Source organism: Gobio gobio, assembly GCF_949357685.1.
Source record: "Gobio gobio genome assembly, chromosome: 13".
NCBI classification, from domain to species: domain Eukaryota; kingdom Metazoa; phylum Chordata; class Actinopteri; order Cypriniformes; family Gobionidae; genus Gobio; species Gobio gobio.
Genome location: NC_137106.1, coordinates 28539128 through 28558452, shown reverse-complemented (window position 1 = coordinate 28558452; position 19325 = coordinate 28539128). Strand labels below are relative to the sequence as shown.

General features: G+C 37.0%; 1 protein-coding gene across 1 annotated transcript in view; it reads right to left on the bottom strand.

The window, feature by feature from the left end:
* Positions 1-5470: 5470 nt before the first annotated feature.
* ank3a (ankyrin 3a) overlaps positions 5471-19325 on the bottom strand; it is a gene marked incomplete at its 5' end in the record, with an annotated part of 112523 nt that continues 98668 nt past the window's right edge. Inside the window, 6 exons of the mRNA XM_079833395.1 lie at positions 5471-7538; positions 10457-10543; positions 17796-17951; positions 18244-18327; positions 18787-18867; positions 19112-19292. Coding sequence (XP_079689521.1) covers positions 10481-10543; positions 17796-17951; positions 18244-18327; positions 18787-18867; positions 19112-19292 — 565 coding nt within the window. The 3' untranslated portion in view covers positions 5471-7538; positions 10457-10480. The remainder of the gene's footprint in view (positions 7539-10456; positions 10544-17795; positions 17952-18243; positions 18328-18786; positions 18868-19111; positions 19293-19325) is intronic.

Here is a 19325-nt window from a genome sequence, read left to right as displayed (position 1 = left end):
CTGATCAGAAAATGTAACGTTGTAGAAATGTAGTGGAGTAGAAAGTATAATAATTGCTGCCAAATGTAACGAAGTAAAAGTCAAAAGTATGCACTATTGATTCTACTTAAGTAAAGTACAGATACGTGAAAAATTTACTCAAGTAAAGTAAAGAAGTATTTGTACTTCGTTACATTCCACCACTGGTTGCGTGAAGGGCCGGCCCAAGCCTTTATGGGGCCCTAAGCAGAATTTTAACTGGGGGCCCCTCGGTGCCGCCAATACGATTGACAATTGCCAATTCTATTCACACACCCATTATCAATTGTATTAGTTGTAGCCGTGTTGCTTACATCATACCAATGTCTGCATGTCATGGTTTTACCCTTCTACGTTTTTTAATTGTAACAGTAGCAAACCCACAAGAGTGGTCAGGTATTAAATTGCACTTTAATATTCAAAGTCTTACAGTACTACAGTTAAAGGGTAGTATATCCAAAAATGAAAATAATGTAATTTATTACTCACACTCATGCTGTTCCACACCCGTATGACCGCCGTTCATCTTCGGAACACAAATGAAGATTTTTTTGTTGAAATCTGAAGGCTCAGTGAGGCCTCCATAGGGAGCAAAGCAATTTACACTCTCAAGATCCATCAATGTACTAAAAACATATTTAATCAGTTCATGTGAGTACAGTGGTTCAATATTAATATTATAAAGCGACAATAATATTTTTGGTGCGCCAAAAAAAAACTAAATAACGACTTATATAGTGATAACCGATTTCAAAACACTGCTTCATGAAGCTTTGGAGTGTATCGAATCAGCACGTCGAATCAGGATTCGGATCACGTGTCAAACCGCCAAACTGCTGAAATCACGTGACTTTGGCGCTCCGAACCACTGAATCGACTCGCTGATTCGATACACTCCGAAGCTTCATGAAGCAGTGTTTTGAAATCGGTTATCACTATATAAGTCGTTATTTTTTTTAAATATTTTTAAATAAGTCTCTTATCTCACAAAGTCTGCATTTACTTGATTCAAAACACATAAAAAACTGTACTATTGTATTGCATTTCCCCCCAGGATTCTTTGATGAATATAAAGTTCAAAAGAACAACATTTATCTGAAATAGAAAGCTTTCAAAAATCCTTAAAAAACTGTTTTCAACATTGATAGTAATAATAAATGCTTCTTGCAGCAACTCATCATTAATAATTAAATATTAATTAATGATGCTGAAAATTCAGCTTTGATCACAGGAATACATTACACTTTACAATATATTCACATAGAAAACAGCTATTTTAAATTGTAATATTTCACAATAATACTGTTTTACTGTTTTATGGGTCAAATAAATGCAGCATTGTTTGTAGAAGAGACTTACTTTAAAAACATAAGAACATTTTAGCTTTTAGACGTTATAATAAAAGTATTAATAGAGTTGTTATTATTATAACTATTTTATAACTAACAATAATAATATAATTATTATTGTCATTTTTATTAATTTATTTTAAAATAACAACTTACATTTATGGATGTTGATGGATTTCTTTCTTTCAAATGATAAACAGCTTTTATTTAGGAAGAAACCCGCAGGGAAAGTGCTTCTTTTTGTTGACAACAACGTTCCCAAATGCAAATTTTAAGTGACTCAAACATACAGCACATGCAGAGAAGCATTGACTGTGAACAGAAACTGAAAACTATTCTGTAGCTACTCCATCCAAAATATGCCGCACATCAGATAATATATTTGCACTAAGCCACATTCTCAAATCCGTCCATTCATAAAAAGTTAAAGTTTACCAGGCAACTCACCCTAGACTAACAACCTGCTGATGGCGCCGCGAGCTCGTGCAGCGCTGTCAGAATCAATCCGTGCATATTAGAAAACGTAACATTTTGCTGTAATTTAGTAATCATCATCATAAAGTAACATGCAGCAACAAGTCATTTCATCTGCTCTTGGGGGCCCCCTGGTGGCCAAGCAGCCACTACTTCGCTTATGCCTTGGGCTGGGCGGCTGGCTCTGGTTGTGAGTAAATCTTTGAATCATTCACTCAACCTTTTCGTTACGACCAAAACATGCCACCCACTCCTTTTTAAAGATATGCGAGTGCACACTAGCCTACTAAGACTCTAGAACGAGCATTTAATAATCTTCTTCATTAATGACATTATGACAACACATTTTTCATTGTTTTCCTCCATTTTCTGTTTTTAAAATGCATAAATCACACCACAATAACCTTACTACATTTTAAGAACATCCTTAATTACATCTTCTTAAAGGAGTTGTTCGCTTTAAAATGAAAATTACATGGTGTGTACATGACTTTCTTCTTTCCGTCAGGATATGTATTAATATAACTCTGATTGTGTTCATCAGAAAGAAGAAAGTCATATACGCCTAGGATATGACTTGAGGGTGAGTAAATCATGGGATAATTTTCATTTTAAAGTGATTGCATGTTCAGTTGTTGCTAAATGTTTGCATTGCATTTTTTTTATGATGCATTCACATATTCTTATTATGCTTTTTGTTTTATATTGTGTTTTATACAGGTGTCTCCACTGTATATGGTATAATGTTTATGTAAAAATCTGGTATACAGTGGCCCAGAAAAACATGCTGTCACTTAAAAATAAATCTAATTTCTATAGCAAAATATTTAACCAAACAATGTTTATGTATATAGAAGCACATCTGTAAAGCAAAACATTTCACAAAAATAAGTGTAACTATTAAAAAATAACAATATTTGGACAGTTTCTGGTTGTCAAACATATAGTCCAGTTAGGGGGTTGAACTACACCTGTGATTTTTGTTATCAAAAGCAATAAAATGAAATTCATACATTATAAAGTGTTCAAATACACAGAGTGATAGTTTGTTCTGCACTGTGGCGGCTGGTAATGCTCTTGTCCACTACCACACAGGAGAGAAAAGACAAACCAGCAAACTTGTTTGACTTTGACTTAACATGACAGTCTTCAATAAACTCAATGAAGGTCACCCTTAGGGATGTAATATATACTGTAATATTTCTATAGAGTAGAAAGGTGTGACCATTACCAATTGTAATATGTTACTAGACAGGGGCCAAAGCATGTTTAAAAGTTGATTTTGTGACAGACAAAATGTTAGTAGATACATCATGATTGTTTTGCTCAGCAAGCTGTTTTCATGGTTTTGATTTCAGTAATGATATAATGATGGAGCAATATGTTTAAAGAGAAGTTAGCACCTGGCACAACAAGAGAAATGCAAAATGTAGTTTCACAAATGATCAAGGACAGTGGACATCATTCTAGACAGAAAACCTGTAGTTAGTCTACAAAGAAGAATACTAATTATCCTCAGGGCAACTACAGATATAAAAATCCAGCTATGAATGGAGTTACAGTCAAACCAAAAATTATTCAGACACCAGATATGGGTGCAGGACAATATAGTTAATTAATGTAAGTGAGGATAGCAAAATAAAGTAAACTGTGACATATTATACCCAAATATTCTTCATACAGTGGACTACCAGTAAAACTGATACAATTTTGGGACCAAAATTATTCAGACACTTTGACCATGACCATGTTTTGTTTAAGTGTTTTTTCTTTAATTGCTAATGCGACCTTTTACACCACAGACTGAATAAAATGAAGCATTGCTTGGTAATTGGTTGACCTAAAGTGGTATTATCTAATTGTGTTCTTAAATTTAACAACTGATTGGTTGATTGTAATCCATTAGCCTATACCTTTCTATCAAAGTTATCTGACATTATCAAGATGAATTGGTTCTGACACAGTTTAACTCTGAGTTCTTGTCATAACGTTTGACCATTTTCTAAAATATAGCGAATAAACTGTGATAATGTGAGAAAATGTTGAAGGTGTCTGAATAAATTTTGGTTTGACTGTAGTTTAGTTACATAAAGACCGCATCCTATCTCTGCAGTGCAGACATATTCAAATATGAGAATAAATAATCATAATATCATGACACACACATTGATACACATTACACATACAGTGGGGCAAAAAAGTATTTAGTCAGCCACCAATTGTGCAAGTTCTCCCACTTAAAAATATGAATGAGGCCTGTAATTTTCATCATAGGTACACGTCAACTGAGAGACTGAATGAGAAAAAAGAAATCCAGAAAATCGCATTGTCTGATTTTTAAAGAATTGATTTGCAAATTATGGTGGAAAATAAGTATTTGTTCACCTACAAAAAAAAGCAAGATTTCTGGCTCTCACAGACCTGTAACTTCTTCTTTAAGAGGCTCCTCTATCCTCCACTCGTTACCTGTATTAATGGCACCTCAGTTATTGGTATAAAAGACACCTGTCCACAACCTCAAACAGTCAGACTCCAAACTCCACTATGGCCAAGACCAAAGAGCTGTCAAAGGACACCAGAAACAAAATTGTAGCCCTGCACCAGGCTGGGAAGACTAAATTTGCAATAGGTAAGCAGCTTGGTGTGAAGAAATCAACTCTGGGAGCAATTATTAGAAAATGAAAGACATACAAGACCATTCCCATTCCAGGGACTCAAATCCTGCAGTGCCAGACGTGTCCCCCTGCTTAAGCCAGTACATATCCGGGCCCGTCTGAAGTTTGCTAGAGAGCATTTGGATGATCCAGAAGAGGATTGGGAGAATGTCATATGGTCAGATGAAACCAAAATAGAACTTTTTGGTAAAAACTCAACGTGTTTGGAGGAGAAAGAATGCTGAGTTGCATCCAAAGAACACCATACCTAATGTGAAGCATGGGGGTGGAAACATCATGCTTTGGGCCTGTTTTTCTGCAAAGGGACCAGGACGACTGATCCGTGTAATGGAAAGAATGAATGGGGCCATGTATCATGATATTTTGAGTAAAAACCTCCTTCCATTAGCAAGGGCATTGAAGATGAAACGTGGCTGGGTCTTTCAGCATGACAATGGTCCCAAACACACCGCCCGGGCAACGATGGAGTGGCTTCGTAAGAAGCATTTCAAGGTCCTGGAGTGGCCTTGCTAGTCTCCAGATCTCAACCCCATAGAAAATCTTTGGAGGGAGTTAAAAATCTGTGTTGCCCAGTGACAGCCCCAAAACATCACTGCTCTAGAGGAGATCTGCATGGAGGAATGGGCCAAACTACCAACAAAGGGTATATAACAAAGTATTGAGATGAACTTTTGTTATTGACCAAATACTTATTTTCCACCATAATTTGCAAATAAATTCTTTAAAAATCAGACCATGTAATTTTCTGGATTTTTTCTCATTCTGTCTCTCATAGTTGAAATGTACCTATGATGAAAATCACAGGCCACTCTCATCTTTTTAAGTGGGAGAACTTGCACAGTTGGTGGGTGACTAAATACTTTTTGCCCCACTGTAATACATTATGATGTGATGCACAAAATACATACTTTGGAAAAGATTGTCAAATAACAGTGAATAAAAAAAAAAAGTAATAGGTTTGCAAAATCAATGCGTTTATTTTTAAATCAGATTTTTGTAAGACATTTGAAACATTATGGTGGCATCATAGCTGCTAGTTTCTAAAAGAGAAGACCTCCAATAACCAAAGTGCTATTATAGTTACATTTAAATGGCTTCGTTGTAAGAATTGTACATCAAAAATGTTGCTCAGGTGAAAACATATTATATTAAACAAAATCAACCATTGGACCATGCCAGGCCCCTCCCACAGTTTGATTGACATGTAACGGAAGCAGAACCACACCCTATCATGACCTAGTTTCCATATAAAGTCTTTCAGATCCCATTGCCATAGCAAAGTTCAGCACACTAAAGGATATTTCACACCATACACACTACAAGCTAAAAAAGACTTGAGATCTATTGGAGGAAAACAAAACCAACAAATAAAAAGTAACATCTAAAGAAAAAATCGTTATTATTAAAACTGATGCAGAACACTGCAACACGTTGACTCGTTGGTCTAAAATATATCACACGATTTCAAAATTGGAAAAGATTTCTTGTAATACTTGAAATTATAATGACCATCAGTGTGTGTCATTTGTAATACATAAGCTATTAAATCTACAAGTAATAAAGGTCTAAAGATTTTCCATACGAGTAAGGGTGACTCAGATGAAAATATGAAATATTCACCTAACCTGAAACAAATTGCCAAAACGTTATTTTAAAACCTCAGCAATCAAACGGAAAAGAAAAGAATGAAGACATTCCTATAATGATTACAAACAGCCTTAAGACAAAGAGAGACCTCTACGTTGTACAGCCAATACACATGATACAGTGATAGTTGAACAGAAATGCTGATAACTAGCATATACATTCTGAACACCCCTTACTTGCAGCGCTCAGGCTAATATCAGCAGACGCTCTCTTCCATACAAAGGATAACGGACACTACACTGAACTCCTAAGGAAGCAATCCGGTTAGAGCTTTTCACACTTAATCGTTTCTACACGATGGACACTTGTTGGGTGACATTTTGGAATATAAAAGTTGAGACACGTTAGAGTCGTATGTGTACACAAGAAAAAAGTCTTTCCTTATTTGTCTTTTTAAATACAGTGTTTTGCAAACTTAGAAAAAAGGTTCTTAAAATAAGGTGAACTGCATGCATCAAAATATTAGTCCTCTGTATGACTTCTTCACAGAATTCGATAAATTCCCATTTTGGGAATAGTTGAAATTCGCAGAGGATTTGAAGGAAATGTCCCCTGAAAACCGAACCAACTTTTCTCATATACAAACGTACCTGCTATAATAATTAACTATACAAGAGCATGTGAAGTTTCACTGTCTTTAAAATGTCGAAAGCACTTGTAAAGTGTATGTTTGCGGTGCTCTCGCCAAAACCTAACTACTAAATTTTATTTAATTTTTTTTTTTACATAATGTGATTTATGTACAGAAAAGTCAACCACATGATTCATTTTATAAATTAAAAAAAAATTAAAACACGGGGATCCTCCTCCTGACGTCATGGGTCCACGGTAACTTGTAAGGCGAATGTAAGGTGTGGTTCAACAGCATCTATTGTTTTTTTCCCCCTAAAACACGAAAAAGAGCTTTTGTGCCATCTTTGGTCACAGGGAAATTTGTGTGAGTATACGGCTTGGAGTTTAAGGGGTATTTTGAATACACCCCTTTACTTATGCATCTGATATTCATGGCACACAAAACTGATTTCTGATTTCCTGATGGTCCAGGTCAGCGCAGGTATTAACCATCAAGAAAAAATGAAGTGTAATCTCGTAGGTCCCCCAGAAACAGGAGGAAGAATTATACGGGATCCAACACAGAGAGGAAGCAGAATTCGCCGGGACCCATCTCAGGAAGTAGAATTCATCAAGACCCCCTTGGAACAGGAAGTGTGTCAGCAGTGTGATGCATGCTCATGCGCAAGCGAATAGGTCAAAGTTCTGTCTCTTTGTAGACCATGCGTTTCAGAGTGGAAGCCGCAGATGGGGTTTTTTCAGGCCGAATGTCTCTTTTCATCTTTTGTGGCCCCGCCGCTCAGGAAACAGACCAAACATATACCTGCAAACGTTGAGAGACACAAAACAGACCATGAAATAAAAAGTAATTATCTTAAATTTGGTCTAAATGGTAGTTATATGTTAAAGTTTAGGGTCAGTAGGGTTTTTCATGTTTTTGAACAGAAGTCTCTTATGCTCACCAAGGCTGCATTTGTTTAATCAAAAAGTCAGTTAAAACAGTAATATTGTGAAATATTATTAGAGTTAACAACTCTTTTCTATTTTAATATATTTTAAAATGTAATTTATTCCCGTGATGCAAAGCTGAATTTTCAGCAGCCATTACTCCAGTCATCAGTTTCACATGATCCTTCAGAAATCCATCTTTAAAAAAAAAAAAAAAAACCTTATTGACCCTAAACTTTTGAACAGTGGTACCAGGGGCAGACTTAACCACTCAGCGAGGTAAGCGGGCACTTAGGGCCCCAGGGAATCAGGGAGTCCCAACTGATTTGGCAAAACATATTTGGCAAAGGCTCTAGTGCGTGTTTGTGTTTGCGCTCTGGAGAGTGTCAAAGGTTTCTATTTACAACATGTTTTTGCAGAGTTGGGCAATGCAGCCGATCACAGACATCTGTTGATTTCTGAACGCAATGGCAATTCGGAGGTTTTTAAGCTAGTCAGAATCCACTCACCACTCAAAACGCCAATTTTTGTTCAGTGCTGAGTTCTACACATTTGTGAATCCTCTTATAATAATTCAGATTCAGAAAAAATTGATTCAGAATACAGTGTAGAGGAGAGCTTCATTGATTATTACAGAACTTTATGAGATTGCAATGAAACTGAAATGAGTGACAGCTTTTTAGTGATTATAAGGGGAGGGGCTCTTTGCACGCTTTCTTGGCTATATAATCCATTAGGAATTTGAATATTATAAGAAACAAAATGATTAAATGTTTAGTTAAGATCAATATTTAGTAGTTTAGATCAGTGGCGTAGGCAGAATTTTATTTTTGGTCGGGCCTGGGCAAAAGTGAGCGGGCACTTTCATGGGTTGGTTGGTTGGTTGTCACTGTCACTGTCAACATAAACCAAAACTGTAGCTACAGCCTGTCCACATACAAAACACGAGCAGCGGTTACAACCAACGTTAGACACTTTATTTCCACTTTACGAATATTTTCTTCATTTTTAATTGAAAATAAACGCCTTTCCGATCTGATATGTGATGGGAAAAGGAAGTACAGCGTCAAAACTTAGTGCCGCGCACCTTACCCCTACACTATCACTACTGACAGATACTAATGTCGTGTTCCCGGCTTTACAGAATGGTCTGATGGATGGGTTCTCTCCCACGTTAATGCAAGTTTTTAAAAGTCCTTTTTATAGAATTTTGCATCGCTGCTGTTTATCTATCACACAACTGCAAAATATAGGCTAAGTGAATAGGTAAACACACTTCATGAACTCACAGGCGCGAGCCGCACGACATGCATGAGCCTGACACCTAATTGCCTAACACAGCTGTCAATCAAACTCAACAAGCATTATGCAAAAACCATAGACTGTAAAAAAAACACATTTGATTTATTTTTGTATTTGAGATGTTATAATAATTTTGTAATTATGTTAAAATAATTTAAACAACTGTTATTTCACAAATATTATTATATTTGTATAATAAACTGGGCCTGTCAGGCCCGCCCGCTGGCTATGCCCCGGGTTTAGATTAATGTTTAGTAATAATATATTGTGTTGGGAATAGCCTACTATACATTATTTGTGCACAAGACAATCTGACAGTCTCACAAAAGAGATACTCATGCTTTATAGGTTTATAGGCCTCGTGTTTCGTGTCATGATTTTATTTGTCTTGATTTCTCTAAATTATTCACTTGTGTGCCTTTCCTGTGTGCGCCGGCGTGAACTGCTGCACACTCACATGAACGTAGCGACCACATATTTTCTCGGGGTAGGGGTAGTTCACCCAAATTCTGTCATTAATTAGTCACTCTCAGGTCGTTCCAAACCTGTAAGACCTTCGTTCATCTTCGGAACACAAATTAAGGTATTTCTGATGAGCGAGTTGCATGTGATTATTGTTTGGATATTTTTTTTTTTTTTTTAGATTGAAGACGGCCACATTCACTGTGCAAGTTAGATTTTTTTGGGGTAATTTCTTAGCCTAGGAATCTAGACGCACCCTAGCGGCAGCAAATGTAATTTGCAGACAGTGTAGTCTAGCAACTCTCCGTTGGTTTGCGAGCTGGAAAAACCAAACTCTGGTCGGGCCAATCACATCATGTATAGAGTAGGTGGGCAGGCTTAACATAATGACAGCAGAGTTGCGGCGGTTCCACACGCTACTTGAAAACAAAGAAGCTGGTGAACAGCAGTCTTTCGAATCGGCTTTGGCCACGACTCTGGAAGACTTATATATATATATATATATTAAACATTTTCCTGTAGTATTGAAAATGGCATTGAATATCGATATTTTTCAAGCTATTGTATCAAAGTTACAAATACCAGTATTGTGACAACACTATCTCATGCAATCCTTTTTACTTTTTGAAATGTTTTAGTTTTATTATGTTTTAAAGCATTTATTTGTCGCAGGTTACTTCAGGTTTAAGCTTTTCTTTGAGAAAAGAACAAAGAACGGCACTGAAGTCATTCTTAAAAAAGGAAGATGTGTTCAGAGTTTTGCCAACCAGATACGGCAAAAGTTTAATCCATCAACTATCTCCGCTTCACCTTCTTCGTTGTTTTGGTTGGTTGTAGCGCTATCCTATTGCGTGCAGAGAGAATTTGAAAGACAACCGTTTATCCCGCCCCTCGAATTGAGCCCTGCCAATCGTGTGTTCCCAGACCCAACACCCCACAAGTCTGCCCCTGAGTAGTACATGAGGCACAGAGAATAATTCATAATATAAATAATAGCAATAATAAACAGAGGTATTTGAAGTGCTGTACCTGCCTACAGTCGTGAAGCCACATCTATGAATGATGTTTTCTCTCTGAACGCTTTTCTTCCTTCTTCCTCACCTTGGAAACGTCTCCCTGTTTACACATAAAGAGAGAGAATAATCTAATATCAAAGAGGAGGACAATTTCTTCTACAAATCTTTAAGGAATAAATTATAGTTCAGAATCAATTTCATCACCCTGAAAATAGCCAGACACCATCCTTACATAACAATTGACAGGAAGTTAATATTAAACAGATCAGTTCAGTTCATGTTATTATTTCCTGTAGGAAAGGCATAGTGTATAGAGCTGGAAGGAAGGCAAAAAAGGTTAAAAGGGAAGGAAAAGAAAGACAATTTGAAGGTTAGAAGAGAGACGGCTGAAGAAACATTCATCAGAGGGCGTTTTACAGAAACTTTCTGTCTTAAGTCTTAAATTAAGATCTGACAAGTTAATTTGGGATTTTCCACCAATTCATATTACAGAAGCAAATCTTAACTTGATTAAGGATATCTTATAAATCTCAGTAAGAAAACCTTAAAACGGTCCATCAACTCTCAGGTTTGTTACCAAGCAACCAACGGTGTGCAAGCAGCTGCTGTGAAGTAAACGCAAGAGATTAAGATGGGGAAACAAAATAAGTGTTTTTAATTAAGTGCTGCAGAAAGAGAAGTTTGAAAGTTGATAAGCTTGGTAGAAAAGGCAAAGCCTATCACTATATTTCATGGGAGTCTGTAATTAATCATAGGTGTTTTGTCGTCAAAGTGCAGTACATTGTGTGTTCAAAGCGTCTTTCCACCATCAAACATCGCTGTTGTGTCATTAAAAAATGTGACGCCATGCTCAGACATGGCTAATGTTATGTGATTTTTACAGTTGGCTTTCAAATCATATTGAAGATAGGACACCAGTGGGGTTTGCCCTAAAGTTAGGACAGTTTTTAGGATTTTTGTCGAGTTAGGACGCTTCTGTAATACCCCTTTTCTTTCTGTGATACGCCCCCAGTTTTTGTATGAACAAAAAAAAGTCTTTATTATAATTTTTTTTTATCATTTAAAAACCTCAATAAACCAAACACAAATTGAGAACAAATACTTTTGGTTAAGTCTGGTATCCAGTCTGTGTGGATATAAATATTTAGGATTTCTGGTATCCAAAACTGTCTACTAAGCCAGTATCACACCAAAAACCTCATGTGCATTGTTTTATTACAGCACATACACAACCATTCAAAAGTTTGTGGTCAATAAATTTTTTTTTCCTTTGAAAGAAATTAATTTTTAATATTTTTATTTTGCAAGGATGCATTAAATTGATCAAAAGTAAGAGTAAAGACATTTATAATTTTACAAAAAATTCAATTTGAAATGTGTTCTTTTAAACTTACTATTCATCAAAGAATCCAAAAAAATATCACAGTTGCCACAAAAATATTATGCAGTTAACTGTTTTCAACATTGATAATAATAATAATAATAATAAATATAGCTGCAAGCAGCAATACCGGGGCCAAGCGCAAAGAAGAAGACAAGACATGCCAAAATGGCTGGCAGTGTCAGATCAACTGGAGCAATGAGCAATTAATCACATTTTAAGATGATTTTAGGCAAAAGGCTTAAAAATGCATTGTAGTCTGAGTGTCAGATCAACTGCAACAATGAACAATTATACAGTTTAAGAAGATTAGGCAAAATGGCTGAAATATCATATATAGAGTCACTGATAATATAAGTTAATGGTTTATCACTTTTGACCAATAGATGGCACAGTTACGAAATTGATGTGGTGTGGTCAGAATAAGGGAACAATGACATGCAAAGTTTGATGCCAATTTGTTAGAGCATTGCAGAGATACAGCCTCAAGAGTCATTTTGGCATCATGCCTCATCTTCGTCGCTGCGGTTTACAAAAACGATTTCATATATTGATGCAAAATCCCTAACTTTGTGTTGACACAGTCTGAAGATAATACGATTCGATTTTGGTGGAAATTGGACAAACGGTCTAGGATGAGTTTGAAAAAGTAGGTTTTGATCAAATAAGAACATTGAGGACAGGATGTTAGTATTTATTTTCTCGGCATGAGCCAATAAATGTATTATGACCAGTTTCATTAAACTAGGCTAATTTAATCAAAAGTTATTAGCATTTTCGCAAATTTTGTTATAACCTTTGACCACAAGGTGGCACTGCCCCAAAACTTTTTGAGTACCTTCAAAGCATGGTGCGGAAGACATATGGCAAGTTTCGTAACGATAGACTAATGCGTTTGTAAAATACAGCATTTTAGCACATAATTCAAAATGGCCGACAGACAAAATGTCAGACGACTCGGCATGCCGTCCTGAATCTAAAATGGCAAAAATAGCAATTTTTTGTATCTCCGGACCAGTAGGTGGCGCTGCGCCGAAACGCTGCATGTTGCCTCAGGTCATGCTTGTGATGACATATACCAAGATTGGTTTGAATACGATAAAGCGTTGCAGAGATATAGCCTTAAGTGTGTTTTTGCAACCGCTACGTAAAATTTGTTTGCACGTTTATCGAAAACGATTTGATGAATCAAGTTGATTTGTAAGATTTTTTGTCAGTATCGTCTGAAGATGATCTGGTTAATTTTTCGTGCAAATCGGATGAACCGTCTAGGACGAGTTCGCAAAAGTATGTTTTTAGCAAAGAACAAGATGGAGGACAAGAAAGTTTGCCAAATATGGAAAAATTGGTATCTATGTGCTTGGCATCAGCCAATGACTGTATTAGGATCAGTTTCAATAAACTAGGCTAATTTAATCAAAAGTTATTAGCATTTTTGTCAAGTTTGTTATAACTTTTGACCACAAGGTGGCACTGCCCCAAAACTTTTTGAGTACCTTCAGGGCATGGCGTGGAAGTCACATACCGAGTTTAGTAACAATACACTAATGCATTTGTAAAATATAGCATTTTTTGACAAAATTCAAAATGTCCGACAGCCAAAATGGCCGATATTGTAAAATTGAATATCAGACGACTCGACATGCCGTCTTGAATCTAACGAGACCACTTTTATAATTTTTGGACAAACGGTTCAAAAGTTATAAGCAAAAACAGCCATTTTTTGTATCTCCGGACCTGTAGGTGGCGCTACGGTGAGACACTGCATGTTGCCTCAAGTCATGCTTGTGATGACATGTACCAAGTTTGGATTGAACACGATAAAGCTTTGTGGAGATATAGCCTTAAGTGTGTTTTTGCAACCACTACGTAAAATTTGTTTGCACGTTTATCGAAAACGATTTGATGAATCAACTTGATTTGTAAGATTTTTTATCAGCATCGTCTGAAGATGATCTGATTCAATTTTCGTGCAAATCGGATGAACCGTCTAGGACGAGTTCGCAAAAGTAGGTTTTTCGGAAAATTCAAAATGGCGGGAAAGTTTTTATGACGGAAAATGACGTCATATGGTGGAATCGAATCGAAAAATATTTTGTTTCTAGCCCTTATGGTTCAAAAGTTATTCGCATAAACATGATTCAAATTTTGGACTGATGGTGGCGCTAGAGGGATTGAGTTAGAGACTCCAAATTTGTTATGGTGGCTTTTCAGACTGTCCTCTATTAGTGTGCCAAATTTCACAACTTTTTACCATACGGTTCTATGGGCTGCCATAGACTTCGTGGCGGAAGAAGAAGAAGAAGAATCGGAGGAATAATAATAATAAGAACGGGAACGGTTTCAATAGGTGCCTTCGAACCTTCGGTGCTTGGCCCCTAATTAGGGTTGGGAACCGAGAACCGGTTCTTATGCAGAACCGAAACTGATTTTTGAAAAATACCAGAACCGCGCGAAATTCCTAAGTTTCGGTTCCGAAAACGGTTCTGGTGCAATGTGTGTGCGAAGCGCTGGAAGCGTATCCGAGTGACAGCCAGTGTTGCCAAGTCCGTGGTTTTCCCGCTTTCTCGTTTTCCACTGTTGCCGCGGGCTGTGTTTCATGTCCGCGGGTTGAAGCGATTGTGCAATTGTGCGGGTTTTGTTGTGAAAACCTGGCAACCCTGGCTCACCTCATCATGAATATTAATTACGTTGCCTGCCGCCTCCAGAAGTGCAACGCACGCAGTTCAGCACTGAAAGCCCTCGCGGTACACATTTACGGTTTTGCGTCAGATATTTTCTCGTTGACCACCAGCATGGCGAAGAGAAAGTCACAAGTATGGATTCATTTCCAAAGAATGAATGATAATGAAGCAAAATGTAACACGTGAAAAGTTAATAACATGCAAAGGAGGCAGCACTAGCAATTTGACAAAACATTTGCTACAGCACAGAGAGTGCCTCAGGGCTTATACCAGATTTATAGTGAAAGGCCTATATATATATTTTGTGCAATATATATATATATATATATATATATATATATATATATTTGTCAACCGTTGAGTCACCATGGTTTAGGTAAGCGTTTAGGCACAATTACCTTTGTAATGCTGAATTGCAATTTAATTTTTACAAGTTCACTGAATAACTGAATTACTATTAAATTAATATACAACTAATTAATAAATATAACTAATAAATATCATTTATAACTTGGTTTTATTCAGAGACAGAGAGATAAAATGTAATAAGACAATTTCAGAGGTGTTCATTTGAAAAACAATGTGTTGCAAGAATGGCTTAATTAATACTGTAATATATGTACAGTACAGGACTTTTTTGACATTGCCAACCTGTAAATAAATTTTAGATCAAGTAATAAACACAAAATGGATTGTTTGAGTTGCGTATTGTGCCTTTTTCCTTTACCACTATTTGTTTAATAATTTTAATGGAACCGGAATCGGAACCGGAATCGTTAGGCGGAACCGGAACCGGAACCGGAACCGGAAAATTTCTCACGATTCCCAACCCTACCCCTAATAAATGTTTCTTGAGCAGCAAATCAGAATATTAGAATGATTTCTGAAGGATCATGTGACACTGAAGACTGGAGTAATAATGCTGAAAATTCAGCTTTGCCATCACAGGAATAAATTACATTTTAAAATATATTAAAACAGAAAACAGTTATTTTAAATTAAAATAATATTTCATAATATTAGTATTTTTACTGTAAATTCAACAGTAAAACTCAACATTTTAAACTTTTGAAGTGTAGTGTATTTTATATATTTAATTTCAACATTTATGAACAATCATGGATAAATATAATTCATTCAAAAATCTTACAAGATTGCATAAAATGCTTTCAGAGTACAGCTTTCTTCCCTGTGCTAATGAATTTCCTATTTAATGAAATAGGGTATGTGAAAAAGGATCGCATCAGGACAAAAAAATCATCTGGTTTTTAGCAGGTCTTAAAATTAGATAAATACAACCTCAGATGAACAATAACACATGACATATTACATGGACATTTGTTTATGCACAGCTTTCTTAAGGTCCTGGCACAGAATTTCAATCAGGTTGAGGTCTGGACCATTGCAACACCTTGATTATTTTCTTTTTCAGCCATTCTGTTGTAGATTTGCTGGTGTTCTTGGGATCATTGTCCTTTTGCATGCCCCAATTTCATCCAAGCTTTAGCAGTCGGACAGATAGCCTCACATTTGACTCTAGAATACTTTAGTGTACAGAGGAGTTCATGCTTGTCTAAATGACTGCAAGCTGCCCAGGTCCTGTGGCTGCAAAACAAGCCCAAATCATCACCCCTCCACCACCGTGCTTGACTTTTTGAGGTGTTTGTGCTGATATGCTGTTTGGTTTTCACCAAACGTGGCGCTGTGCATTATGGCCAAACATCTCCACTTTGGTCTCGTCTTTCCAAAGGACATTGTTCCTGAAGTTTAGCGTTTTTTTCAGATGCAACTTTGCAAACCTAAGCCGTGCTGCTGTGTTCTTTTTAGAGAGAAGAAATTTCTCCTGGCAACCTTTCCAAACATGCCATACTTGTTTAGTCTTTTTCTACTTGTACTGTCATGACATTTAACATGTTAACTGAGGCCTGTAGAATCTTTTTTTTTTTGGTCATGGTCTGACCTTGGGGTGAATTTACTGGGATGTCCACTCCTGGGAAGATTGGCAACTGTCTTGAATGTTTTCCATTTGTGATTAACCTTCCTCACTGTAGAATGCTGGACTTTAAATAGTTTGGAAATGGCCTTATAACCCTTTCCCAGATTGATGACAGTAACAATTGCTTCTCTAAGATCATTGCTGATGTCTTTCCTCCTTGGCATTGTGTTGACACCAAGCCTGCAACCCGAGTTCTGAAAACTAAAGCCGACGCATCTCGATCGCCCCCAGGTAACTGGAAGCAGTATAGGTCATAAAGCCTGTCCTCTCCATGTATTATAATGAGACATAGACAAACTAAACAATACAATTACACTTTAAATAAATTTCTTCCAAAGGTGGTTTCTGTTATTTTAGGCTGTTTTTATCACGCTGATGTTAGTTCAAGTGTTCTTTCTTTAAATAAGTTTGGTTTTAGTTAGTTATTTGATGCTATAAAAACGGGGGTGTGATGTTATGATTGTTAGCTGAGATTGACAGCTTCTCTAAGCGATGTAGTCACTGAGACACTAACAAACATTTTTCGAGAACTTCGGGAGGAGATTGGAGCTTTAACTTTAATCTCTACATTTCCATAAATGTTTATTTCACAAAAAGTTGTTGATTAGTTGGGAGTGTGGGCGGGACCTTGATATCGTGGCTCAACTTCAAGACTCAAGAACCAAGATGTCACCGCCATATTTGTGAAAGCGAAGGCGTGTCGTCCATCTTTTTTTACAGTCTATGGTTGACACACACCTGAATGCTCCAGATCAGCAAACTTGCCAAAATTTCTGCTTTTATAGAGGTGGTTACACTTTCTGGTGATCAATTAATCAAAGGCATTTGATTAGCAGCGCCTGACTGCTACTTACCCTCTTAATCCCTGTAAGGGTGTACTTTGTTTTTCACACATGGCTTTTCCATTTTGGCCTAGTTTCTGATAAATAAATAATGACATAGTGAAATATGTCATGTGCTGTTGTTATCTGGGTTGTATAATTTACCTAATTTTAAGACCTGCTAAAAATCTGATGATTTTTGATACGTTGTCCTGATGCGTTAAAACCATAGAATTCAAAGTGGGTAGTCTTTCTTTTTCACATGATTGTTCTTCTTTTTATAAATAGACAGTAGTGTTAACTTGCATCAAGGATAAGAATCACGATATTAGGGAGTGGACATTATCTTTCTAGTGAGCATTTCATTAGGTAAATTTGTTATCTCTTTTCCCAAAAGAGACTTTAAATGTATCAGAATATCAATATGCAAGTATCCGGAAACAGAAAAACTCCACACAGACTTTGCAAACCTCAGCATGTGCAACAAGGTGCGTGTGGGTGTCAGGGACCAGGGGGGCATGGCTCTTCCCCAGGGTAGCAGGGTCTACCTGTGACCCCATGCCACTCCCCAAGCCCTGGTTTTCAGGAGTGGGAGTGTCCACACGGCAAATCACCTTTCGAATGACCTGAAGATGGGTATTAAAAGGTCAGAGGTCATCATGAATGCTTGCCATGGAAAAACAAAACAATGCGAGGAAAAACAGGAATGGATTGGTTAAGGTTATGGAGAAGTGAGCTGCAAGAAAAATGTATTATGTATGTCTTTTAGTATTTAATCTTTGTCTCACTGCCTCTAAATCAGCTCTGTAGAGGTCAAGCTAAAAAACTACAAGCAACCTAAGGGAGTAAAATATGCCACTAAATTAGAAATGGAGAAAGTAGGAGAAAAAAGAAACATAAATGGAACAATGGAGATACTTTTCTGGTGATGATGTTTCCATCTTCATCAGTAAACTGTTCCTCTGAAACTGACTCGCCAGGAATGTTCTGCGCCTCCTCTCCCTAAAGCAAGACAGCGCTTAGTTCAATATGCAGACACACATACCCAGGACACCTTTAAAAGCGGCACACCACACCTACAAGCATGTTTCCACACACCCAGAGCCATGTGAACCTGCAAGCAAAGCTGGAACTTTAAATATGAGCCAAAACACCTTCATGCCCAACATCACCACCAAGATCACACAAAGCATTAATAGAAACACACTCCGTATATCACACAAGCAAAAAGATGATGATAAAATGCAGAAAAAGATGTCAACCCAAACCAAGCACCTGTAAGCACAAAGAAAAAGCAAACAACACACAGCAAGAATCAAGTGATGTAAAAAAAAAACATGTGAGCAAAGATCAGATCACACTGTGGAAGAATCAGATTCACTCCACCAGGCTACACCAAAATCAGACTCGGACCAAAATCGAATCTTAACCCAAACATCCTGCAGTTTAGCAGGTGGATACCTTGAGAATGAGACGTCTACGAAACACTTTGGTGGTGATGGTACGCTCTTCATCCAGGCCAGTCTCTGTTGATAAACGCTGCTAATGGATGCATTTAAAATACGTCTTAATATGTATGTGTGTGATTTCAGTTCTCTCATTTCATTACTGTAAATACTCATCAGTGTATTCTTTTTTGGAATGATTATTCCACTGTAACAAAATTGAGTAAATTCATAAGAGTTATCACACTCTATAAGGCAACGGGAGCAGAAGAGTCTTAAACTGGCTGTAGCAGCATTATCTAATCAGCTATTATATGCTGGTAATCCAGCGATTATCTCACCTGGACTTTGTGCTCAGCGACCAGAGCTCCTTCTTGCTTGCCTGCCCCTGTCTTTACACCACTGGCTGATTCCTGAGACACTGAGCTCCGGGGCATGGCGTTTAAGTGCTCACCATTTTGTCGAGGTTTTCCTGATTCACCTCTGGATGACGATGTCACAGAGTCACTGGAGTTCTCCTGACTGTAAGGGGGTTGAAATGTAAAAATTTTGCAA